A 27966-nucleotide genomic window follows, 5' to 3' on the forward strand; every position below is an offset into this window, starting at 1 on the left:
CATTTTGAATGTCTCACATGAGAAATTAACAGAGAGGCATATTCAGGAATCTATACAATTTTTTTCTAAGTACCACCAATTCTGTACCATGGACACATGCTGGAATTTACATTACCACTCGTAAAGGTTTTATTAGAAATAATCAGTATTTAAATATACTTTGTATATATATATATATATATATATATATGTATATGTATATATATATATACTAATCATATTATAAGATATATATATATATATATATATATATACATACACACACACACATATATATGGACAGATGCATACATATATCTATACATATACAAACAGAATGTATACATATATAAATAAATGTCAGGCCAAAGGGAGCTTTAAAACAAGCACCAAAGAATATTTAATTGATTGCAGAAGTAGAAACTGAGCTTCCTAAGGTATCACAATCACATATGTTACTAACCATGTAAGTTTCATATATTAAAAAATAAAGCAAATAAGGCAAAAACTTTAGTGCACTTAACCATACAACATAAAATAGTTACTATACATCATAAACAAAACCATTACCAGATACAAAATAGCCATTTACATGTAATAAACATTAATTTCAAGAAAAAAGATTTTAAATACAATAGTTAATATTACCACAACTGTATAACATAGTATAATATCACAGGAAGTTGTAGGAAATATTAATAATCAGCAAACAACAGGATTATTTCTTTTGTGTGTGTGGGGCAGATGTTTATTTTTCTTGGGTGTGTCAAGGCAGGATTATTTCTGTAACATTCTAAATTCAAATTTTATCTCCATTTATACAAATTTCACAAAAGAAAATGTTAAAATTAAATTTCAGAGCAAATTCTTACTCCAATTTTTTGAACTTTTATTCTAGAACTATGTTAAAGTATAGCCATTTCAAAAAAATAACCTAGTTTCCCAGAAGAATTATTTTTAATACTGGCACTCTTCCTGTTCAATACACAAAACATAAATCTTTTCTTCTGTCAGAAAGCTCAAAATTAAGAACTCTGCACCAAGCTCTTTGTTCTGTGTTTTCTTTTCTTCTTGGGCGCAGTGAACTCTAAAGACATAAAAATAAGAAGTCTGTCAGGTCTTAAGTAATACTTAGCTGATAGCATACATTTAAACTATACAGATTTTTAATTGGTATTAAATAAGAATGCCATCACAGCAAAGCTCCAATAAGAAATCTTAAAACTGACATATACATGAGGTTATTTTTCTCCAAAATGATAATGCTGTTGAAGCCTTACTAACGTATACTCGTCAGCCTAAATCCTACTTAACAGTAAGCTGCTTTGAAGTTTTTCTTGGGTATTCCCTCCCTATAATTAGCATGGACCCCGTGTGCCGGATCTGAAAGGTACCTAGGCCAGTGCTAAGAGAGAAAAAGTGCCCAAGATTTCAATTTCATTTCAGTTAAACCCGAAAAGTAACCCAAAACACTAGTACCATACATCTTTTTGGCTACCACACCAGATGCCAGAACCAACACATAAATAAGTGTCCATCGAGAAATAGCTGTGAATCTAATAGTTATTGGTCATTAAAAATAAAGAAAATAATAGAAGATACAAAAACATGGCGATTATGAAAGGTGTATAGAAAACAAATATTCCTCACCAATGACAAACAAAAGCGGAGTGTCAGGACAAGGAATGAGAAAAGATAAACAAAAAAGTTAAGAGAAAGAAAACAGATTCCTAGAAGAGAGCAGCGGCCAGAGCAGAGTGCAACCGGCCATGAGAACTGTCCAGAGTAAAGCGGCCAAGGTCTGGAAGAGAGTTCTCTAAAAAGGTGAAACTGATAAAATGCCTAATGTGTCTGATTATACCAAGAGGAGGTTTACACAACTGAGGAAGAGTCTGGGGATAAATCAGCGATAAATACATAGGAAAAATAGGTTAATAAGGCAAAAAAAAAAAAGGTAGTAACTCTCTACGGAAAACAAACGTACAGATTAAGGAAGAATCATAGTATAGTACATGGCCCTGCTGCTGATAATATTGTGTAAATGCTGAATACCAATACAACTAAAATAATAATTATATTTGGAGAGTGGGGGCTGGGAAGCATACATGTGTTTGGAGTGGGAGGTGAAGAATATGAGAGAACTAAACCCTCGCCTTCCTCAGTGGGAAGGCCATAGTTAATCAGTAGAATTGAAATATGAAGAAATGGCAATATAAGCATGTTATTTAGAGAAACAGAAGTAAATACCACAATAATTAATAAAGAGTTAAAAGTGGCTGTCTTTGGAGAGTAAGAAATGGTCAGAGCCAGAAGACCGGTTTCTTATAATGAGTCTTACAAAATTATTTGAATTGTTAAACTATGTGCATATGTAGATTTCATGAAAACCAAATTTTTAGAAATCACAAGCTCGCCAGTAGCTATAAAGGTGTATACGTGTATATGATTAATAGTTTACACACAGTAAAAGCGAACAAGCAAGGCTGGAAAGAAACTACAGTCTGAAGCTTACCAACAGATGGTAAAGGACTGTTTTATGCTGACGTAAGCAAACCACAGAAGCACTCAGATTTCTGAAGGAACAAATACTCCCGCTTAATTGTCTCTTCTTTGTCTTCTATACGCTTCTATAGCACCCTATTCCTCTTTACCATAATGCATTGGTTTGTTTTTCTCCCACAATAAACTATAAGGTCCTTGGGGGCACAGACTGATATGATTCATTCAACCAATATTTACTTAGGTCCACCATGGACCAGTCACTATGCTCAGATCTATGATCACTGTGATTAAAATAAAATGACTCTTAAATTCTTGTAGTATATATTTTTATATCTCTATACCTAGTTAGTGCTTGAAACACAAAAGGTACTCAATAAATGCTTGTCGAATGAATATACAGCCCAAATAAAGGCATTTTTCTTAACACACATTATACTCATTATCATTGATGGACTACCAATTATGACTTTTAAGTGTCTTGATTAATGTTATGCTTCATACTAGGATTCTCCAACATGCCAAAGATAAAAACATCACAAGATCTCACAGCCAACCATCACGCTCTTCAAGGAATAAACCTTGATGTTCTATGAGAGTAGCTTTCCTTCAGTAGTTTGACAAAATTTCATCTGTACCTGTTTCACTGTAACTTTCGTTCTCCTCATCCTCTTCTGTAATTACAGGCATACTCAGACTTAAACATTTATCTTCCTTATGCATATTCTGTGTGTCATCTGGAAATGGACGAAAAAATAATTTTATATAAAAATAAAGCATGCTAATCTTTAAGGAAAATTTTTAGACAAATAATGTCATTATTACAACATAGAAATTAGATGTTTAAAAGCTAAAAATGTAATGGTAAATAGGAATATGCATTTTAAAGTATATGAAGAATTAGTCTCTTCCATTAAAGTAAAGAAAATGGAGGAAAAGGAAAGAAACAAAATTAGCCAAACATAAGATACCTTATTGAATCTTTATCATACATAGCACAAGTCACATCTGCTGACATCAGGGAATCATCATATGTTACTTCAACTTTATTAACTAATCACAAATGTAATTTTAAAGTTATAGCCTTGTTTTTGAGTGAAGGCACATTTTTAACACCACACATGTTCTGTAAGGTACGTCTCATCATAATTTGCCATTGACTTTCCATTTTCCGAAACATTGGAGGTTTTCTACATCAACCTTCTGTTGCCTGAAAACATATCCTAATCAAATTTATCACATACCATTGTCATATCAGGTCTGATTTAACACATAACTTCCATGTCCCAATAGCAACCCCCAAACACAGTCACTCTTTATTGCGCATGCTGCTTATTCTTCTCCATAACACTTCTACCGCCGTATATAATGTTTCTTTATAGTCTTGGCCTCTTCCCGCTAGAATGTGAGCTTCACAAGGATAGATTTTGGTTTAAGATGATGAGGTACTCCAGCACTTAGGAAAGTGCCTGGCATTTAGTAGGGTCTCAATAAATATTTATTAAATGATTAAATATGGATTCAATATTTTATAACACAATATTTCATAAAGCACATATGTTAACAAGTACTTGTCAGCACAGGAGGCAAGAAATTAAATTAAAACAAGTTTAAGCTTTCTGCTCTGAACGCATGCATGCTGGATCTTAACAGGGTGCACACTTTATAGAATGAAAAGATTGCTCGAAGATGGAGTTAAATAAACGGTACCAATACATTTCCATTTTAAACACAATTCAAACTTCAAAAAATAATACCAATTTCCCATTAAGTCATTAAAATTGAATTTTACCTTTATGTGCAAGTCCTACGTATTAATTACAATAATTTTTACATGATTTTTTAACATGACAATCTTTTAGGAAAATCTCTTTTTACATCTAATCACATTTTCTTAGACACTGAACCTATAAAATTTTCCAATTGATCACAAAATTATAATCAATATGATCTACCCGAAATTACTATTGTTCTTCACAATCTTTTAGCCATGTCCATCCACATCAATTATTAATGATTTTTTAAAATCCACATTTACAACCTAACAAAATCTATCCAACAATGTCATGGGAAGGATTTCTGAGTTAAAAACTGACAGCCGAGAAACAAACCATCTAATCACATGATGATTAACCACACTTTGTATTTCTACATTAAATGAATAGGTTTAAAAAATGAAAAGCGATGTTCTCCAAAAGCTCTTAAAAACAAGTATAATGCTTCACCCCTCTGTTATGCAGCCAGGAACCAACAAGTGAGCACAAAAAACTTTAGGATCTTTATCGCAAAGTCAACATATTAAATATAGCTCATGAATTTCAGCCACAGGTATGTTCCTCAGGCCTTTATCCAGAACCTAATTACATTTATTTTACAAAAAACTAACTTGGTCAACCAGTTTCTTAAATGATTCCAGTTAAGCAACAGCAAAAGGGCAAAAATAAAATTGCTATAAGCCTGCACACCGAGAACAGAAAGAAGACATCCACAACAAATGTGACAGAAAAACTATTTTTAAAAAATAAGACGTAAGGGCTGATATAAGAACTGCAGTGTGAAGACCTAAGTATCTGCCCCACACATTGAAGGTATTTCCTGATAGGATGATTATATTATAAAACCCAATAAAATATGCTCATGATAAATCTGAGTCATAAAGAGAAAATTAAATTATGTTCAGAATAATACATTGTCCTAGAAAACAGGAGAGCATAAGAAACATTTCAGTATTTTTCTAATTATAAAAATGGTAAATGTAGGGCCTGCCGAATGGCGCGATGGTTAAGAACTGGCTTGGGACGCCAGAGGGCCCTGGTTCAGAGCCCACATATGGACAGTGACACTGCCCTCCACAGCTAAGATGCTGAACAACAAACAGCTCAACTTGGAGCTGGGCTGTCCTGAGTCGTTAAGATTGTGTAGGCCAAATGCCAGTTCACCCTTCCCCCAGCATCACAGAAACGTGGTGGGCACCCAACTGGCACTGATGGGGGACTTGCAAGCAGATGAGTGGCCCAGGGTCTGGGAAGTGGCTCAGCCCATGAACTCGGTCTCCCCTGCCGGCCACCTGCTCTTTACTGCCCTGAGAAGGAAGCAGCCCCCAGAGTAACATATGCTTATCACATATAATTCAAACATTACAGAAATTTATGGGTTTAGAAATTTCTCATGATTCCTTCCCTTAGAATTAACCACTGTTAATACTTAATATGCTTCTAGATTTCTTCAAATATACACACAGTTTGTGCCTACATATATTTTTATAAACAGAAATGGAATCATATTCGTCTTTAAAAATATATTTTCACTAAGCAATGTATCAATATATTTTGGACATATTTTCATGTCAATATATATATATATATATATAATTTTTTCCAGCTTTAATAACCGCAAAATATTCCTTTCTATAGATTGACTATTTTATGTTCCCAATTTTTAAAGTTATACATTTGAGTTTACAGTATTTGCCATTTCAAATAACCCTCCAAAGAATGTCCTGTGTGTTTTGTCACTTGCAAATGATAAACTCCTAAAAATTAAACTGCTATGTTAAAAGGCAGTACATTTAAAATTGACAGGCGATTCCAAATTGCTTTTTAAAAGGATGTGTCAATTTACACCCCACTTAAATTCACATTTTTATCAACTCACACTTTTACATGGGTATTCAGTGAGCTTTAATCTTTGCCAATCTAATAAACTATACAAAAATCATGTTTTAATTTACATCTCTTTAATTATTAATGAGATTAAATATCTCTTCACATGCACATTGACTGACTGTACTTTGTAAATTGCTTGTTCGTGTCTTAAGCCCATTTTTCTACTAGGTGGTAGCTTTTTTTCTTACTAATTTATGAGAGCTCCCCTAAAATTAGAAATTTTACCATTATCATATGTGCTGCAAATAGTTTTACAACATGTTTTGCTTTTTATGGACTATTTTTGAAAAACCTATGAAATAAAAAAATACCTTTTCACCTTAAGGAAACATATTTTTAATTACAGAGAAATTGTAAGTAAGCACCTGGATCTTTCCTGAGGAATAGAAGAACAAATCACTTCTGCTTCAGAGTATGTACTTACAATACCTTCTGAGCTACAGAGCTGGTTAGCTGGAGTAGTTATGATTAAAGACCTGAACTCAGATCATATCTTAGAATGCTCTCTTTCTCATGGGTTAAAGCCTCCCTAACATGCCTAGGTCAATTCTGTAACAAATCTCAGATGTGCTAAAGAAACTGTCCTTAAAAGTTAATTTCAGAGTTTATGAAAATGTTTTAGGTAACTACTTAAGTAATAACACACGGCTAGTGAAGAAAGTGCTATTTCATAACTTACACCTGTCAAACATTCAGATGAAAAGGAACTTGCATTTCATTTCTTTCCTATCTTGTACTTGCTCCTTCTTTGGTCCTCAAACCCACAAAAAAACAAATAACCTGTTTTTCAGGTGTTTAAGATTAAAGCAGCTTGACCAGCTTATCTCTCTGCTGCACTTGTATGAAGGTTAATTATTAATAAAAAAATTTTGTGCAGCTTTCTAAACCTAAGTATCTTTTTGATACCTAGAAAAAACATTTTAATCTACCAGAAGTTATTTTTTAAATTATAATCAAACGAATCATTCTTTTCCTCATGGCCTCTGTTGTTCAACTATTAATGATATATAATAAAATTCAACATTTTTAATGTGCAGACCTAGGAGTTTAGACAAATGCCTAGTTGGCAATCACCACGGCAAGCAAAATACAGTCAAGTTCTAGCATGCCAAAAATTTCCCTTGTGCTCTTTTGTAGTCAACGCCTTCCTCTACCCCCGTTCCCAGCAACCAATAATCCATTTTCTGTTACTCTAGATTTGCCTTTTCCAGAATGTCTCACAAATGGAATCATACAGTATGTAGCCTTTTGTGTCTGGCTTCTGTCACGTAGCACAATGCATGTGAGGTTCATCCATGTCATTACAGTGTTTCAGTGGTTCCTTTATTGCTGAGTAAGTATTCCACTGTATGGTTATACCAGTTTGTTTATCCAATGCCAATTGAAGATATTTCAGCTATTGGCAATTTTTCACAATTATGAATAAAACCACAACAAACTTTTGCATACAAGTTTTTGTGTGAATATGTGTTTTCATTTCTCTTGGGTAAATACCAAGGAGTAGGATTGCTGGGTCCTACAGTAAGTGTATGGTTAACTTTATTAGAAACTGCCAGTTTTCCAAAGTGACTGTGCCACTCTGGATTCCCATCGGAAATGCATGAAGGTTTTGATTGTTCTGCATCCTCACCAGCTTTTGTTATTGTGTTTTCTGGTTTTTGCAGCCATTCTGACAGTAGAATGTCATTGTGGTTTTAATTTGCATGTCCCTGATAACTAAAGATATTGAGCTTTTCCTCTATTTGTCATCCACATATTTTCCCTGAAGTATCTTAGGTCAAATATTTTACCTACCCTTTTTTTTTAATTGGGTTGTTTATTTATTAAGTTTCGAGAATTCTTTATATATTTTGGGTATGAGACCGCTATCAGGTTTGTATTGTGCAACTATTTTCTCCAGTCTGTGGCTTATTTTTTCATTTTCATAACAGTGTGTTCCAGTGAATTTTAATTTTGAGCAAGTCCAATTTACCAATATTTTTACTTTTATGGCTTGTATTTTTTTATGTCACATATAAAAAAATCTTTGCCCAAACCAAGATCACATTTTCTATGTTTTCTTTCACAAGTTTTAGGTTTTATATTTAGATCCATGATCCATTTTGATTAACTTCTGTATATGATGGGAGGTATGAGTCAAGGATCTGTTTTTTGCATATAGATATAAAAATTTATCTGCATAATTTACTAAAGATTATCCTTTCTCCATTGAATTGCCTTTGCACCTTTGTAGAAATAGCCATACATGCATTTCTATTTCTAGATTCTCTATTCTTTTCCATTGATTTGCGTGTCTATCATTTTGCAGATAACACACTGTCTTGATTTCTGAAGCTTTATAGTTATTTTTCAAAACTGTTTTGGCTACTGTAGTTTCTTTGGATTTCCATATATATACTTAAGAATCAGCTTGTTAATTTACACCAAATAACCCTGTTGGGGTTTTTTATTGGGATTGCATTTAATCTAGAGAACATTTTGGGATTAGCTGACATTTTAACAATATTGGGTCTTCTAATCCATGAAGACCATATATCTCTCCATTTATTTAAATCTTTTTTTATTTCTTTCATCACTGTTTTGCAGTTTTCAGGCCTGCAAATATTTTGTTATCTATAAAGCGAAGTAATTTGTGTTTCTAGTATTACTATACTTTTTCTAAAATATCAATTTCTAATTATTCATTGTTAGTATAGAGAAATACTAACTCTGAACCTTACAACCTTGCTAAACCCACTTATTAGTTCTGGTAGCTATTATGTACATTTTTTTGAGATTTTCTGTGTAAAAAATAATTTCATTTCCAAATAGATACAGTATTATTTCTGTCTTCCTTTCCAATCTAAACGCCTACTATTTCCTTTTTTTGTCTTATTTCATGGTCTAAGACCTCTAATACAATGTATAACAAGAGCAATGAGAATAGGCATTATTCCCAAATTTAGAGGGAAAGTATTGTTTCACCATTAAGTAAGATGTTAGCTGTAGTTTTTAATTGAAGTCCTTTATCAGGATGAGAACGTTCTCTTCTAATCCTAATTTGCTCATTTTTTAAAATCATAAATTTTGTCAAATATTTTATCTACATATATTAAGATTATAGTCTTTCTCCTTTATTCTGCTAATATGGTGAATGATACCTTATATTCCTGAGATAAACCCTAGTTTTTCCTATTGTAATTTTTTTTTTAATATACTGTTGGAGTCAATTTGCTACTATTTTCAAAGGATTTTTACATTTATGTTCATGAGAGATACTGGTCTTTAGTTTTCTTTTCCTGTAAGGTCAATAAGCTGGGAATGTTCCCTTTTATTATTTCTGAAAGAACAGGATTGATATTATTCCTTTTTAAACATTTGCTAGAATTCCCAGTGAAGCCATCTGAGAATTTAATTTCTTTAGTAAACATAGAAGTACTTGGATTTTCTACTTTTTGTATTGGTTTTGGAAATTTGTATAATTTAAGAAATATATCCATTTTATCTAAACTATCTAACTTATTAGCATAAAATTATTCATAATTTTTCCTTACTATCCTTTTAAGTTATGTAAGGTCTGTAGTGGTATATTTTACCTTACAAATTTTTTGTTCCTAATTTTTTTCAGCAAATTCTATTTAGGATATGTTTAAGGCATAAAATTAGTCATTTGCAAATCATGATAATTTTGTAGCCTTTCTTTCTGAAATTATACCTCACTTCACTCTCCTGCCTAATTACATTGATTAGCTCTTCAAGAGCAATGTTAAATAAAATTGTAACACTTCAATGTATAACCACCAAACACGAGGTGGCCTTTGGTCTAATAACATAGACACACATATACACACACCCACTCTCTAAAATTAAGTTAAAGAAATAAGCATCTCCTTCTTTCACCTAGAGCATCGGTTGACAAACTATGGACAGAGGCCAAATCTGGCCCACCGCCTGTTTTTGTAAATACAATTTTATTGGAACACACTCATTTTTACTGTCTATGGCTACTTTCACCCTACAATGGCAAAGCAGAAAGGTTGTGACAGAAATCATATGGCCCACAAAGCCTAAAATATTTACTATCTGGCCCTTTACAGAAAGTTTGCTGATCCCCTAATCTAGAGGATTTTTAGAAAATCAAGAATGTATGTTGGATTTTATCAAATGTATTCTTGGATAGCTAGTAAAATAAATTCACATTTTCCCCTTTAACCTACTTATAAGGCAAATTATATTGATAGATTCCATCCCTGCATCCTAGAATGAATGCACTCATTCAAGGTGTTTTGTATCTGGGATTCTTTTAATACATACAATTGAGGATTTTTTTCAGTAATACTTGTAAGTGAAATTGGTCTAATTCTTTTTTCACAATATCTGTTAGCTTGGTAAAAAAAACTAAAAAATTCTCCTTTGGAAGCATTTGTTGGTTATCCTTAATAAATGTGGTACCTCCTCCTCTGAATTCTCAGTGCACTTCAAGCAACAGAACTTAATCATATCTGGACTATATTAAAGGTATTTAACTTCGATTCTCCCCCCCCCCCACTGCCTCAACGTAGGGAAAAACACATGTTAAAAGCCTGTAATATATCTTCATATACTGCTGCAGTAGCTAGGAGTGTGTTTTATATTAGGCATTAAATATTTACTAATGTTTTTAATGCTGCTTTTCCCCCTGAGCCTGCTAATCAGACTCCAACTTTATGTATGGTGAATATATATTATTTGTGTAAATTTAGAAAATTAAGCTTTTGAAATATATAATTATTTCTTAAGAACCAAATACCAAAGGTAATTTTATAGATACGCTATTTCAAAAGAAAAGCAAGTACAGCTTAATTAGTGCATCTACTAGAGGGAAATATGGTTTATAGAAGGTTATTACTTATCATGTCTTATACCTTATTGTACACGTAAGTTTGTTTCACACACAAAAATTACTAATAAAGTATGCCCTGGAAAATTCTAGACTGATTATATAACCATCTAGCTATATCACTTTTGGAGAAGTTATTTAATCTACATGAGCCTAAATTTCATCATCTATGAAATGATGAATTTGATGACTCCTAAGGTCCCTTTCAGCAGTAAGATTCTAAGTATATAAGATAATTAATTTACTTTTAATCTCATAATGTTCTCAGTAAAACAAGTATCTAATCCTTTTTAATAATGAAAAAAACCGTGAGGGGATTTTTTTTTTTCTTTTCCCTTTAAAGATTTTTATTGGGGAATTGGGGGATGGGAACAGCGCTGGGGAATTAGGGGAAGGGGAACAGACAGACAAGTTGCTGTCCTTTTGTTCTTAAGTCTAATTGCGGAGGACGTTGCTTCACTGGCCCAAGTTGGCACTATCAGTGCACTCTTCCCGGGCGAGGCAGATCAGTTGCCGGCCTTTGGACGGCCGCGGCTGCTGGTCGCTCACGCTGGCTGCTGGCCACACACGGTAGCCCATGACAACCCATTGTGGCTACAGCCTACACCATCACCGGCGACAGCCTACACCATCACCGGCCACCCACGGCAGCCCAGCTCCAGGTTGAGCTGCCGTTCAGCATCCTAGCTGTAGAGGGCAGTGTCACTGGCCCTCACATGTGGGATCTGAACTGGGGCCCTCTGGCATCCCAAGCCAGCTCTTAACCAAAGCGCCACTCAGCCNCAGCCTACACCATCACCGGCCACCCACGGCAGCCCAGCTCCAGGTTGAGCTGTTGTTCAGCATCTTAGCTGTAGAGGGCAGTGTCAGTGGCCCTCACATGTGGGATCTGAACTGGGGCCCTCTGGCATCCCAAGCCAGCTCTTAACCAAAGCGCCACTCAGCCGGCCCAAGGGGATACTGTAAATAAGACCCATTCACCCTTGAGTCTCAAAAAGACTTTAAAAAGTTACCTCTTTTTCTGGAAGACATCTTCTTTCCTGCTGATTTCAGTATTTCTTTGTTTCTTTTCTTCCTAGTTGCTCTGATTTGCCCTTGACCAGATGCAGAATCAGAGTCAGAAGAGTCAAGCTTGACTTGGCGATGCCTTCTTGACTTGGATGCCTTAAGAATTAGAAATCCAATTAACCGCAATGAATCACAAAATGAATCCAACTGATAAAGACAAAATGAGAAAGATTTACAGAAATACTTGTCCCAAAGTGCTTTACCATTACACTGGCTTGCTTAATACCTGTCGCATGTATATACCCTTTTATCTTTAGAACAGCAAAAGTTCTCTGCAGCTATCATCATTACCATCTACTCAAACTGGGTAAAACGTAGTTGTAGTTGCATGGGAAATGGAGGTATAAAGGACAAGCCGTGGTTTTTACTGTCTAATAAACTTTTCTCCTAACACTTTATTTTCCTTAGTTACCACCATGTATTTGGAGTGGAACTACCTTATGCCTGGCTCCAGGTCTGGCCATGTGGCCCCCATCTAGTCAAAATGAGTTTCATATCCCAGTGGCCACTGTGATTTGTTTGGGGGTAGGCATATAGTCTGTTTCATAGCTGATATAACTCAATTTTAGAATTCTGTTTAACTGTCTGGAAGGAAAATTCTCCGTTTCCATTGAACCTAAAGCAGGGAACATGCAAGGCTGGAGCTGTCATGAACAGCACTTGGAGACAGTGAAAGCAACACAAAAGGTGAGAAACGGAGGAAGAGTCCAAGGATTTTTTAGTTACATCAGTCAATGAATTCTCTTACTTGCTTAAGCAGAGACTTGCCTAACATAGGAGTTCTTAGTTAGAGTCATATATGCAGTGCAGGTAGGTATTAACAATTGTTTAAAAGCTACCATGCACTCTATGTTAATTATACCTCAATAAAAGAGAAAAACCACAACTATGCAATGAAACACACTTATAACAATTTATGGGGATTATAATTTAATTGCTTAACAATTTTAAAAAATTATTTCATAATGTCTTAAGATATACATTAAACATCAATTACCACTATAAAATATGGAAATAGCTCTGGTTTAAAAGATTTTGGAATAATTAATTTATTGTTCTTGGTGCTTTAATTCCACAATATTTTGTACTCAACTTACTGTGGTATAGCAAATATATAACACTTAACTAATCTATAATCACTTTTAATTTTTTTTATTTATTCCCTTTTATTTCTACACCCAGAAAATAATTTTCCACAGAATAAGGACATTCTTAGATTCATTAAAAAAATCCAGGATAACATATGGGATTACTCACATAAATTTATCAGTGCTTCCTCCTGAAACCCCACTAACATGAGAGTAAAGGAACAAAAATGAACAAACTCACAAAACACATATAATAAGAAACAAAGCAGCTGTAAAAAAGAATAACAAAATTTTGGGTGGGAAAGTGTGTGATACCTGACAACAGAAAGAAGAAAGCTAAAACCGTATTGCCTATATTGAGGAAACAGCTATAAAGCAAGCTGATCCAAGTGGCTCAGGAACTGGAGTCATCAAAAATGGGACTAAAAAAAGGACAGATATGTTGCATACCTACATAGGGAATAGTGTCCCATTTCCCAGCCTCAAACTAAACTCACCTCCTCCTGCAGAAAAAGTATTTGCTCCCTGAAGAGGCTAAACCAGAGAAACTGTAGGCTTGAAGAAATTATGTAGCTGAGGAAGGGAAAACAGCCTCTTACTGAAAATGGGGAGGTTAAGTGCAGCCTGCATCAGAAATGGTAAGCCCCTTGGCTGAGTCTCCCTGCAGGCTCCCCAGACATTGGCAGCTGGGCTTATTTACCACTTTCCTCCCCCACAGGGAATGGAAGATTGCTGTCTGGTAAAAATGACTAGATCCAAAAAAAAGAAATATAAACAATATAGATTTAAATATAGATTTAAAGCTGAATCCCCACATGACCACTCTTAAATATGGTCTAAGGTTCTTCTAACATTTGAAAAAAGCCACCAAAATTAAAGACAGAGATTAAAATAAATAAAAGTGGGAGTTCTGGGGAAAAAGAAGGAAACTTCAAAAAACTATAATTAACATCCTCAAAGAGATAAGATAATGCATCCAGAAAAAAAGATAAAGAATACATTTTTTAAGTAAGGAAGGATTCAAAGAAGAAAAAATATTAGTCATGAAAACATGTCAGCAGAAATAAAAAACGCAATATAATGGTTCAGAAGATAAAGTTTAAGAAATCTCCCTGAAAATAGAAAGAGACTAAAATAGAAAAATAAGAAAGTAAAAGTTCAAGAAAAGAAAAAGAACAAAAATGCACACTAAAAAGAACACTATCAAAGAAACAATACAAAAAACACCTCAGAACTAAAGGCTGTCAGATCAAATGATGCCCATGAGAGCCAAGAACAAAGATGGAAAGAAGACCTGCAGCAACTTAAGTCATCATGAAATTTCAGGATTCCAAGGATAAGAAGAAAATCCTAAAACCTTCCATGATCAGGAATACAAAAGCTGGAAGACAATAAAAGACAATGGCATTTAAAAAAAAAAAAAAAAAGGAACCATGGCATCAAAATTCTAGGTAATTGCCAGAAAAAATAACTGAAAGAGAAGAAGATGAAGATGGTTGCCTCCTGAGATTAGGAATACAGGGATGAGAAGTGGTGGAGCAGGCGACTGTTGGGTAATATAAATAAGTTATATAGGATTATTAGACTTTTTAAACTATGTACATATATTACTTTGATGAAGAATAAAAATGTAATTAAAAAAGCATCAGGTCAATTTCTATATTACCTTACTAAAAAAAATAATTTGAGGGGTGGAGGGGAGCGGGTACTAGGGGAATATATACCCACAGGTCCTTTCCCTCTGGGGAAGAGCTTGCTGGGTTTGGGAACAGGCAGGGGCTCCATGAGCCAACTGACATTGTCATCTAATCCGTCCAGAGAAGATAATTCCTAGACAGGGATGGGATGGGGAGGGTATTCATAAGGGCTACTTGGTGGAGATGGGCACCCAGGGGGGCCATTAGAGGGTCTCCAGACACACTCTGGCCCTTCCCAAAAAGAGGGGGGGTCCTTTTTCTCAAAGCTTTAACCAACTATGTATTAGGGCAGCGGTTCTCAACCTTCCTAATGCCGCGACCCCTTAATACAGTTCCTCATGTTGTGGTGACCCCCAACCATAAAATTATTTTCGTTGCTACTCTATAACTGTAATTTTGCTACTGTTATGAATCGTAATGTATCTTTTTGTTTTCCGATGGTCTTAGGCGACCCCTGTGAAAGGGTCGCTCGATCCCCAAAGGGGTCACAACCCACAGGTTGAGAACCGCTGTATTAGGGGATCATAGGCAACATTTTACTATTGATCACAGTCATAATTATTATTATATTACTATTTTTATTAAACCTCCCCCTACTGATGAGTGGGGGCAAAGTAAGTATTTATCTCCTCAAATGCCCTATTTCCAGGAGGGGTCGACCCTGACACTCTGTGAGGCAGTAAGAAACCACAAAGACAACGTTGTAAGCTTAAAAAAGAAAAAAGGAAAAGGAAAATAACTTACCTGAACAACCACTGAAAAGGCCTTTGATTTTATTTTCGCTAATGATTCTGCTCTTTCACATCTCTGGAAGTAAAAATAAACAGGAAGGGAAAACATTAAATATTAAGTGAAATTATGAATACCAACAGAAATAAGATTTCAGACAGAAGGTAGGGTAAAAGAAACTGACATCTACTGGACACATGCTGAGGGTCCAGTAAACACACACCACATTCTCATAGCAGGTGCCATGATACCAACCGCCATAGCTACTAATTGTCTTCCTTCAAGATTTAAGGAGGAAATAAGAACGAAAGCCTTGGTGAACAGGCCATTCCCTGCTCATCTGCCTACGCCCAAAGATGGCTTCTTGTCTCATCCACTGATACGGATGAAAACTCTGGAGGCAGAAAGCAGTACTGAGGAGTAGTAGCTTGAGCTCCACACTGGCTGAAAGGCTGACAGGGAGTGAGAAAAGGCATACTACAAAAGCCTTGCTCTGCCCCCTGTAAGGACTCAGGGCACTTACCACCATCATCCTTCCCTTCCCCTGCTAAAAACCATCACCATCCTCACTCCCAATCTACACCTGATGTGATCCGTAACAAGGTTTCCCGTAAAGAACAGACTAGCTCTTCACAGAACCCACATTTCAGAATTTCCTAATATATTTATTATAATACTGACCAAGGTTCACAGTGTTAATATACAGAATCACAGCCACACATAAAATAAAAAGAAGCTAATCAAATTACTGCCCAGTAAACAATTATAAGGTGAATTTTTCTGACCTCTGATTCTTGTGAATTTCCTTTCCTCTTTTCTTCTCCATCTGTAACTTTTGATTTTAAGGATGGATTCTGAAAGAGCAAATTTATGTATACACATTAACAATTCAAATTAACCAAGAAATACAAATCAATTTCAGAACAATGAGAATCATTTACTTTTAATGACTAAAAAACTAAAAGATCACTTCATGTTATTGCATCATGGTTCACCACCTGACATCAAGGTCATGGTCAGGTTTCAGAATACTTCTAAAATTCATCAATAAAATGCCTAAATCCTCCTAATGAAGGACAACATGTACTTTATGTGGAAGTTAAGAAAATTGGTTTATTCTTCTTTCCTTCAGGTTTTCATAGTTCTTAACGCTCATGACAGTTTCTTAAAATAGAATACTATAACAGATTTTTACATGAAATGCCTAGGTCATTTGTGTAACCCATTTGTGGCACTTAAAGTATTCAAACATTCTAAAATGTGTTGTATCATTAAAATAAACATGGGTAAAGGAAGAAAAGTATTTCCTTCTTCCCAAAAATGTCATCTCCTCATCATTCTCCATGTATATGTTTTCTTAAAATTAAGTTTATATAATGGAAAGCCAAAATGTGGCTACAAATCTTTCTGAAAAACAATATGTAAGATAATAATACCTATCTACAATAGCATTTGGGAAAAAACTAACACGTTATCTCACACAAAATAAGTAACCAGAAATTGCTTATTTTTACTTTTTTTTAGAAGTATTCACTAAAATAAGATGGAGTAGTGGTTTCAAAGGTAAATTTAGCAAGGCTGGCCTTTAGGTTTCCAGAGTCAAAAAGTTTCTCCAGCTGAAAAGGTTAATGTGGAATATGGGTAGCTGTAGCCTCAGTATTTGGATCAGAAAACTAAACTGAGGATTTGTACTGATGCGAGTTATTAATGGATAAACCAAGAGCTTGTGGTAACAGAGAAGCACATGCTCTGTCACAATGGCAGAAGCCACCACTCAGGTCCAGCCAGTAGTGAAGCGGAACCAGTGCTACCAAACCTGATTTTTAAGAGAAGTTGGATGTCTGGGATTTCACAAGTCTATCAATATTTAAATGCTAGTAACGAATTTAAATTTTTGAAACAATGTTAGAATCAATGCTGTGTCAAACAAAACACATCTGTGTGCACAATTTGGCCCAAAGACTGCTAGTGTGCAGCCTCTGGAAAATGCTAAATCATAAAGATTGCAGTAAATCTGTGGTATACCACGATGACTTATTCCTCTATGATTGTATATATGTACATATAATGTATATTAAATTATATATAATGTCATGATCATTAATTATAAGTTTAATTATATCCATAATTATACATAAAACCTGTCTATAAGGTTAAATAACACCACACAGCTAATAAGTGGCAGAGAAAAGTGAAGCCCCCTCAGTCTTGGCTCCACAGGAACATAGCCCCTGCAGTAGGCTGTGTCTCAAGGTCGTCAGCCCTGTCTAGCCATCCGTGTACAACTCAAATGCAAAGGTGAAGTCTCAGACAAGCAGTCACATACCTTCCTGTCTTTGTGCCACTGCTGGTGCTCCAAAACAATGTTCTTAATATTGTCAAAAAAATCATCCTTTATCAAGCTGAGGGCCTTGTCTGGATTGGACTTATCAGCAGAAATGCTGTGTTTCATATTCTGATAATGATCATGAACATTCAGCATTTCCTAAAGGTGAAAAGATGAGTCTTTTATTTCAATTTTAGAGGAGAATCTTAAAGGCAAAACCAACACAAAATAAAATGGCATTCCAAAGTGACTGAGTTGATAAGGATAATATGTCACAATATACTGAAAATAATATAGTCATGCAAACAAAATAGTACAACTTTGTTAATGAAGAGGCTGCTTTCAAGGGGAATGGATTCATGGAATTCAACTCAACAAACATTAACTAATATACACTGTATGGAGAAACTAGTTAACACAGGATTGCATTCTAGGATTTAACAAAAATTATTTGTAGTATAACAGATCATTAAATATCACTACTGATAACTAAGATCACATTTTTATTTCACATTGTCACACCAAGGCCATTTACATAGTTCTTTGTGCTCAGCTGGAAATTCCTGTATGAGGACTCTCATCCAATCCTCCACAGAGATGTGCTGACTTTCAACAGCTCTCAAAACCATAAGCTTTATCATTACTTCAGTGTTAACATTCAGGATTAAAAGAAATAGAGGGGGATTTATGACACTAGTTGAGGCATCATTTATTAATTAGATCTTTCTCCCCCAGAAACCTCCAGCCAAATGGGCAGGTCTATGGGGTAAGGAGAGGGCCGGCCGAGTGGCTCAGTTGGTTAAGAGCTCGCTCAAGAGTTTGAGCTCTGAGCAACAGCGGTTCGAGTCCAGCCCGAGCTGAGCAGCCGCTGAGCTGCCAACCGGTAGCAGGATGGCTCAGCTTAAAAAAAAAAAAAAAAAAAACTATGGGGTAAGGAGAAAGACGACACGTTGCAGGCCGACTTAAGAAATTGGATAAAATGAGTATTGGCACTTGGCTCGACGACCAGCAGAGAACAAGTAGATTTTGAAGGAATGAACACCTATCTGCTCAAGGACTCAGAAAATGCTTAGTAGTGATGAGTGCTCCCATATGCAGGATTTCAAAGGGGAACAGTGTCCAGACACAGGGAACCCTTCACTTTTTACAGTTTACAATGTGCTTTACTCCCATTATTTCATGGTTTTGAGCCTGACTTCTGTCACCTGCTAGATCACTCGCTTCAGTAAATCCCTCAATCTGCGAATCACATTCCACATTTGTACAAAATGAAGTCATACCACCCAATGCCACTGCGAAAGGATTAAGTGAGCTGCAAAGTGAGAGTGTGCATATAATGTAAAGCACTATACAAAAGTAAAGGATTAAGAAATAAAGGAAAGTGTCTGGACTTTGGAGCCCTACAGACTTGCACATTCAAATCCGGTGTCTGCACCTTACTTTATACAAATTACTTAACTTCTCTGAGACTCAGTTTCCTTGTTTTTAAAACTAGGAAAATACCCCCTCCTCTGCAAGGTTACTATGATGATTAGTGAGCTAACATACATAAAACATCTAACACAGTTCCTGGCAAATGTTGAAAACTCAACACATAATGGCCATTATTGTAACTGCATAAATGAAAAAGCAGACTCAAATGAAACTATTAGCTCAAGGTCATATTTAAGCAGTAGAGTTAGAATTAAAAATCAGATATGTTGATTCAGTACCCGAGTCTCTTCATTTTACTGTGCCTCCTTAACCACAGAACTAGAACTAATGAGGAGCAGAATCATTACCAGAACTCAGGTGTGCTGACATGGACACTTAATAACATTTACAAGCAGTAGATGGCAAGTAGAAAAGTATTAAATTTAGGATTACCAGTGAGAATGGGTCAAAGGCTATGCAAAGACAAGATGAAAAGAGTCAACAGGGCTATTGAGGGAAAAGGCTCTCCAAGCAGATCTGTGGCAAGCCAAAGGTCAGAGATACAGTCAGGATGATGTCACACAGGCTACTGCATTCTGAGAAGCTTTCAGGAAGAGGCATTTCATAGCCTGGCCCTTCTGACCCTCCTCTCCAATCGCCCTAAAATAATAGGACTTTATGCATCACCCAGGCTCTGTTCTCTAAAATCTTTCATACCTGCTTGCTGACGTACACAATTTTTTTAAACAGAGGAACCTTTAATTCAACATATTGTAGTACAAAAGCTTAAAATGAAAAAGCATGTTGAAAGTATATTGGAAAAGGGCCAGTTGAGTGGCTCACTGGATAAGAGTTGGCTTGGGAGCATGAGCTCTGAGCAGCAGGGCCCCCGGATCCCACATGAGGGCCAATGACGCTGTGCCCTCTACAGCTAAGATGGTGAACAACAGCTTGACCTGGAGCTGGGCTGCCGTGAGTCGCCAGCGATGGTGTAGGCTGCAGCAGGGCTGCAGTGGGCTGCCATGAGCCGCTGTGAGTGGCTGGCAGCCAGTGTGAGCGGCCGTCCAATGGCCGACAACCGATCTGCCTCACCCGGGAAGAGTACAATGATCATAATACCAACATGGGCCAGTGAAGCGACGTCCTCCACAGCTAGACTAAAGAGCAAAAAGGACAGCAACTTGTCTGTTCCCGTTGCCTGATTCCCAAGCGCTGTTCCCCTCTCCCAATTCCCCAATAAAATCTTAAAAAAAGAAAAAAGTATACTGGAAAAAAATGAACATTCCACCACTATAGTAGTCAACAATCAAAAATTATACCAACTGGATTCAAATCATCTCTTTTCATTAGGAAAATATCAATAGAACAATGTCTTGCTGTTCCAAAACATCCTCTGCCTCTCTCTCTCTGAGTCACATCAGTACTTCTTGGTAAATCCTTTACGTATCCGAAATCTTTCATTCTCCACAATGGCTATTCTAAACTTTCTCAATTCACAGTTTCTTGAACCCCCATGGCCCTTTCTTAAAGTTCAGGCTATCAGGTCTGTTTGCTTCCTATTTCTCTTCTTCACAACAAGTTATATGAATCCACTTTCACCCCCTCCCCTCACATTTCACAGGAAGAAGTGTGCTTTCTCCTGCTCAAGGCTAATCTCTCCACCAGGGAACCGATCCCAGACCCACCTGCCTTCTCCATAGCAGGAACCTTGCTCCTTCTCTTTTATACAACCTGTCCTTCTGACTGGCTCCTACCCTAAGCCTAAATATATACTTTAAGTCTCTCCAATCTCTAAAATTGTTATATAATTCCCCACTGCCAAGACAAACCACAAATTCTCTCTATTATACAAAGTTTATCACATTTATTTTCCTACATATAATCTCTCTTACCTTTTTCTCGCTAAGTTGCTAGAGGACCAAAATCCTGCTTCTTTTTACTCTTCACTCAGGTGTTTGCTGAATGATACATGTATTTCTAAGCCCAGGCTCAGCTCAGACCAGGCCTTCTGCTGTCCAACAACTGGGCACAGCAGCCATACAAAATTTGGCTCCATCACTTCCTAACTTAGTATCTGTGCCTCAGTGTCCTCAACTTTAAATCAGGGATAAAAACACCTACTTTTTAAAAAATTAACAATTAAAAATTGTCTAGGGCTGGCCGAGTGGCTCATTGGTTAAGAGTTGGCTTGGGAGTGTGAGCTCTGAGCAGCAGGGCCACCGATTTGGATCTCACATGGGGGCCAGCGACACTGCGCCCTCTACAGCTAAGAACAAAAGGACAGCAACTTGGCTGTTCCCCTCCCCCAATTCCCCAATAAAATCTTTAAAAAAATATTGTCTAAAACACCTATTTTGTAAGGATGTTGTGAGGAGTAAAATAATCTACGTAAAACATCCTGTATAACTCCTACACTATGCTGTCTTTAGACATTTAGTAAACAATGTCCTAATGCAGTAATTTTTAACTTTTTTTGGGACATGGACACCTTTGAGAATCTGAGGACAGTTATGGTACCTCACCCTAACCAAGCATCCATACGTATACACTCAATTTATCATACAATTTAGGGGGGAAGGGGACATACAGACCATCTGAAGGCTATCCATGGACCCCAGATTAATAATTCTTGCTCGAAAATAAAACCATGTTACTGAGCAGACCCAGTGTGCTTTCAAAACTCAATCTGTTACCTGAATTACAACCATCATAGATGCAACCTGAGAAGCTAAAGCTATTAGAACATACAGAAACATTTGAGCAAATTAAAAATCTGGTCCCTCTTTCATTCCTGATATAAGTGGGAAAAGACTGAATAGTGTTGGGGAAAAAAAAAAGTGACATTTATTAAAAGTCTACCATGTGCCATGTGCCACTATCAGAACTATTCAGGTATAATTTGGTTTCAATTCTCAAAACTGGATGAAATAAGGATATCAATCCTAATATTAAAAAGTGGGAAACTAAGGCTCAAAGAGATTTAAAAAACATGACCAAGACCACCCAGCTGCTGCTCACACTCACTTGTTCATGCAAGCACTCTCTCCCTCTCTCTCTCTCTCACTCTCTTTCTATATATATATATATATATATGCGCACACACACACACACACACACACACACACACACACTCACACATCTACATACATGAATCCATTCTTTTGAAATGAATCATTGATTAGAAGGCTGTAACCCTGTGGTGGGGTTTTATTTTAACCTCAGGGAAATGTTTCTCCATGCATATAAAACTGTCTAAGTGAGTATCACTACTAATCCATGTGAAACATTTTTTCAATACTGTATAACTCACATAAAACACCAAAATATATTAGATGATAAAGCTGTTTTAAGACTGTACCTCTTATGCATAATTCTTAATTTCAAATTTTTGTTGTATCAGAATAGCCTGTTTTACAATGGTGGGATTTTAAATAAGCATTATAAAAAGGAACTTAGGAAATGAATACACATTGTTAAAAAAAATAAAATACGAGTAAAGTCACTTTAAATTCTTGTTTTATAATCTAAAAAGTCACTTTAAATTCTTGTTTTATAATCTATCTAAAGTCAAATGCAAATGGTGGTTTCAGTATTTCAATCTAAATATCCTGAGTCCAAGTCCAGTCTTCTACGTCTTTCTGTTTCCTATTCTGTTTCAAGATTTATTCCATATATTTTTATATATTTAGGATGTATTATTATTTCTGATACTTTAGAAAAAATAAAACACATTCTATGATTGGTTAAAATCTTTAGAAAAATGTTCAGTATCCAGTAGATGAAGGTATAACCTCAACATATACAGTTAACAATAAAACGATTTTTAAAAAGTTTCAAAAGGATAAAAGCAAATTTACCTCTAATACATCAGAAGTGATAAGCTTCATTACACGATCATTTGGGTCCTTAAATTCTTCCGTAACTTCAGCTCGCTGAATTTTTTTCTTCATTCTGTATGACAGCTATATGATAATGAATATCTTTTAAAGTATTTTGTTAAGTATAGAAAAAAGTAGGAGAGCAGTAAAAATTGTCTCTCAGTAAACATGGATGAAACGAAAACAGCGCTAAGTATATATTTATTAAATAATCCATTTTTCAAAGACTGTTATACTTCTGAAATACCCTGATGGTGCCATGCCACGTGAAGGTGCCATGCCACTACTTACATAGTCAGGTGAGAGTCAGAGAAGTTCCATAATTTGCCAGCTGATGGCAGAGCCAGAACTAGAACCTAGTGCTCTATTAAACTAGTGTCTCAATTGTCAAAAGATCAAAGACATATCCTATTTTATTAGTGAAAATTTCAACTTTTCACCGACATTAAAATTCCTTGGTCCTCTCACATAGCCATCACAGAGCTGAGCTTTAGCCGAGAGTACACAGCTACTGCAGAAGCCAAACAAGTGGCCCAGCAGGAGGCCCAGCGGGCCCAGTTCTTGGTGGAAAAAGCAAAGTAGGAACAGCGGCAGTAGACTGGCAGATCGTGCAGGCCGAGGGTGAGGTCGAAGCCGCCAAGATGCTTGGAGAAGCACTGAGCAAGAACCCAGGTTACATCAAGCTGCACAAGATCCGGGGAGCCCAGAACATCTCCAAGATAACTGCCATTCACAGAATCATATCTATCTCACTGCTGACAATCTTGTGCTGAACCTACAGGATGAAAGTTTCACCCAGGGAAGTGACAGCCTCATGAAGGCTAAGAAGTTTGGTGACCAAGAATTGAACCCTCAGAGAAAAAGTGGATCTGTTTCTCCCCTGGTGTTTCAGGAGCACACTGCCACCCCTCCCCTAGTATCATGGGATGGTCCCCTCTGCATCTGCCCTCCCACCCCTTCTCAGATGAATGACCCGTTTTCAGGTGAATGACTTTCTTCCTCCCAGTGCTGGCCGGGAGTGATTTCTCAGTGATTTCCTCCAGTGCTGGCTCCATCCCTTGAGGTAGGAAGGCGATAACCACCATCCAAAAAATTCTCAATAAATTTTTATTACTTAAGCTAAAAAAAAAAGAAAGAAAAGAAAAGAAATCCTTGGTCCTCTTTCAGTAGTACCCGTTCTGATATGTGAATAACAGAATGAGCCAATGCAGATGCTGAATTCCATGTTCTCTTCTAACAATCTGCTTAACAGATGGCAGTCAGAAACGCACTGCATCTAAAAGCAGAGACTGAATTTTTGTTTGCAACAAAAAGTAATCAGAAAGCATATTCTCCTATTTTAAGAAGACTTTCTAGAAGTATTGGGAACTATATAATATCCTTTTCACTTTATGGAGACTGAGGTACTTTATGGACAATGAAGCATAATTTCTCATTTCGAAAAAACAATCTATTTTAGTAACATACCAATTTGGGCATTGCTGTAAAGTGAAATGCTTTGTCTAGTCGTAGCTTCCTAAAAATATAAGCTGCATCAAAATGTTGTGCATTGATCAAATCTTGTTGAAATTTTAAAACTTCATCCCAATCCTTCAGGGCAACTCTAATCTGCAAACAAAAGGAGCAAAAAAGTTGTTACTCAATGTAAATCTTTCACAAATGTATTATAATTTTGAAACAATGCCATTTCTATTTAAATCAGTTTGTTGTAAAAATGCTGTACCTGCTTCATATTTCTGTTGGGGGAAAACAATTTACCAAATATTTACCTTTTGTTTTGGTTCACACAGTTGGGTGTTATATAATCCATACAGAAGATACAAAGCACCAACTCTGATCTGGAAGGTGTATGGAGGTAAAAAATATCGCCAAGCCAAAGCTAAAGCTTCTTTTGTAAATGTATTCTTTTCTAAGTTTCTCATTCTGCCACTAGAAAACAAAGAGAAAATATATTGTGAATTTAATAAGCAATGGACAAAAATTAGAAGAGGTATATTCTAGCAGCTACTAAAAACTGGATGAGCATTCCACATCTGACCCCTTTGTGATTCAAGCACAAAGATCTAATCTTCTGCTGTGTTTCTTCCACTGAGGCACAGGCATACACTAGGTAAATACAATGCATCTTCATAAAGCATCAACTTGACTTGCTGAATTGAGGAGCAAAAGGGGAGAGACTACAAATTATTCCTGGTTAAGAATTTAAAACATTTAGTGTATTAAAATAACCATGGTTATGTTACAGAGTAAAATACAAAAGTTACATGCATTTTAGTATATAATGGATATTCTCCTCAATGCTCTCAGGGATTCACACTAAACTGCATTTGTCCTTGGGACACCTAGATTAAAAAAAAAATTAGAGACCACCGTACAATGTAACCCACCCACTCCTTCCATTTTTGCAGGGCAAGTCTCACCAAAGTAAAGAAGGAGCAGGGTAGGAAAGCTGGCTCCTATGCTCCCAAAGCCTGGGCTCTTCAAATAATAAATTTAGTAAAAGAATACAAAATGCCTACTGTAGTATAAGCAACCAAAGCCAACTTCTAAAGAAAATCCACCACTCCTCAAGTGGTCTCTACTTTTTTCCTCATTTTTAGTTTTTCCTCATTAGCTAAAAATTGAGGTAACCCCAGCAAAATTTTCCTGAACTGCCACTTTTCTCAAAAGGGATACAGTGAAAGATCACAGGTTTTGGAAACCTGTATCTGTTCTACCACCTACTAGCTGTGTGATCAAGGAGAAATTACTTTACCTCCTTAAGCCTCAATTTCCTCATCAATAAAACACCTGCTCTTCAGAGTTGTTGTATGGATTAAATACTTTAAGATGTTAGTTTCTCTCCCTTCATTAACTGTATAACAAACAGCTCTCTGTCTTCCATCCCCTGCAGTGCACAAACTACATAGGTAATTATATTACATTAAAGAGAAAAAAAGAGAACTTTTACATTTTATTCAGCAAAACGAAGTTTTAACCACAAGAACTGATTCACTCAATTATTTAGCCTTTTCAATATTGTATGTAATATGCTAATGGATACCAGATTCATCCAGTCACTGTCCTCACAGAGCCCTGTCCAGTGGAGGGAAAATTTAAAATATTAATAATGAATGTTTACTGAGCATGGACGGTGTGCTAATTTATTAACACATATTCGCTAATTTAATCCTCAGAACTACAATACGAGGAATTATCATTCTCCGTTTTACAGATAAGGAAGCTCAAGCAAGCACTCTACTAAAAGTCAGTTAGTAGGCTCTGATTCAAATTCAGGTAGCGAGGCTCCATAATCTGTGCTCTTAACCACTATACCGCCTTTTGAACTACACACTTACAATAAAGTGCAGTAAGTCGAGAGAGAAAATAAGCAGCGTGCCATAGGAAAAAAAGAGCAGAACACCTGGTTAGTTTAGGAAGGCTTCACGGAGGAATTGTCATTTGAGCTGAAAGCTGCGTACAGAATACGACGGTCAGGCAAAGGGAGTTAGGGGAAAGCTCCAGGCTTAGGACACGCCTGAGAGGGCCACAGACAGATGCTGGAGACAGAAAGGGAGTGTATGGCGCGGGCTGGTAGATGAAGCCGCAGAGATGGACAGAGGCCAGTCACATAGGGTCTCGCCAGCCATGTTAGAGAATTTGAGCTGTACCTCGAAGGCAATGAAAACCACTGAAACCTGGTCAGCAGGGCAACGGCATGATCAAATCTAAGCTTTGGAAAACATAACTCTGGTTGTTGTATGTAAAATGAATTCAATCGTGCGTTTTGTCTTTGCTTAGGTGTTTCTTTGGTTTTGAAACATAGGGTTCTAGAACAAGAATGGGGAAACGACGGTGACTTAGGTCATGATGGGGCAGTGGAAATGGAATGCGAGCTTAGAAGGGCCGCCAGGCAGAAATAGATATTCCGAAAAAGGCCGCAGAAGAGGGTGCAACCGAAGCCAACGAAATCGCCCCGGAAAGTGCGTAGCCTGAGCACAGGAGAAGGCCCAGAAAAGACCGAGGTAGTGCGTTCGGAGACTGCGGCTTTTCTTAGCCCTTCCCAGGTGCCAGGATGCCAGGGGAAGTGGGCGTGCAACTTCCTACGCCGCATCTGAGCAGACGCCGGGAGGGAGGCGCATAGCGGACTACAAACACCCACCAGAAGATGGTCCCGAACTTCATGCTCCTCCAGAGCTCCGTGAAGTCCTCGAAGCGCACGCTGTCCTTCTCCTGGAAGCGGCTGAGCAGCGCCTCACAGTCGGTCTGCAGGCCTGGAGGGGTCCCCATGTCTGCAAAGCCGGGACACACCACGAGTGGGCAAGGCCCCGGCGGTCGCCCAGGAAACCTGGTTCGGACGCCCCGCCTCCTAAGGTGTGACGCACACGCGCTGTGACGTGTTATCCGGTCGCGTTAGCTCCGCCTCCAGCCTAATCCATGCTGGAGGTCGCGATGCTTACTGCGCGTGCGTAAACACCTCCCCTCTCCCCCCTCCCATTTTTTTTCTTTTTTTTTCAGTTCAACTCTCCTTCACCTAAACCTAAAGGACTAAGATCAGCCCTTTTAATTTCACTGAAAAGTTTTATATCTCAAGTGTCCTATGCGCCCAAGAAGGATTTTAGGTTTACATTAGACTAGCTTATGTAAATTGGCTTTACCCTTACTATCACTGCCCTTTTAAAGAAACCTTAGAGTGACAGAAGTCAACTTTCAGAGCTAGGAAAGAACAGTTCCCAGCCTCATCCAACCCCCTCCTGGAAAGAAGATCTAAAAAAGAGGGTCTACTA

General features: G+C 36.8%; 1 protein-coding gene across 1 annotated transcript; it reads right to left on the reverse strand.

The window, feature by feature from the left end:
* Positions 1–266: 266 nt before the first annotated feature.
* On the reverse strand, positions 267–27565 carry SNAPC1 (small nuclear RNA activating complex polypeptide 1). The gene is made up of 10 exons (XM_019645719.1): positions 27342–27565; positions 24970–25129; positions 24668–24808; positions 23180–23284; positions 17910–18068; positions 16369–16437; positions 15599–15661; positions 12015–12165; positions 3117–3215; positions 267–1066 (listed from the first exon to the last, which is right to left on the reverse strand). Exons 1-10 carry the CDS (start codon positions 27467–27469, stop codon positions 1005–1007), a joined length of 1137 nt encoding a protein of 378 aa, XP_019501264.1. The 5' UTR covers positions 27470–27565; the 3' UTR covers positions 267–1004.
* Positions 27566–27966: the final 401 nt, after the last annotated feature.

The sequence above is a fragment of the Hipposideros armiger genome, unplaced genomic scaffold (genome assembly GCF_001890085.2).
Source record: "Hipposideros armiger isolate ML-2016 unplaced genomic scaffold, ASM189008v1 scaffold_5, whole genome shotgun sequence".
In the NCBI taxonomy this organism is placed as follows: Eukaryota; Metazoa; Chordata; class Mammalia; order Chiroptera; family Hipposideridae; genus Hipposideros; species Hipposideros armiger.

Excerpts from the sequence above, each read along its gene's own strand:
- SNAPC1 (XM_019645719.1), bottom strand. The coding sequence starts at position 27,469 with ATGGGGACCCCTCCAGGCCTGCAGACCGACTGTGAGGCGCTGCTCAGC. Across the intron at positions 16,438-17,909 it reads AGTGGCACAAAGACAGGAAG|AATCCATCCTTAAAATCAAA; the intron begins GTATGTGACTGC and ends TTGCTCTTTCAG. Across the intron at positions 3,216-12,014 it reads GATGTCTTCCAGAAAAAGAG|ATGACACACAGAATATGCAT; the intron begins GTAACTTTTTAA and ends GTCCATTTCCAG.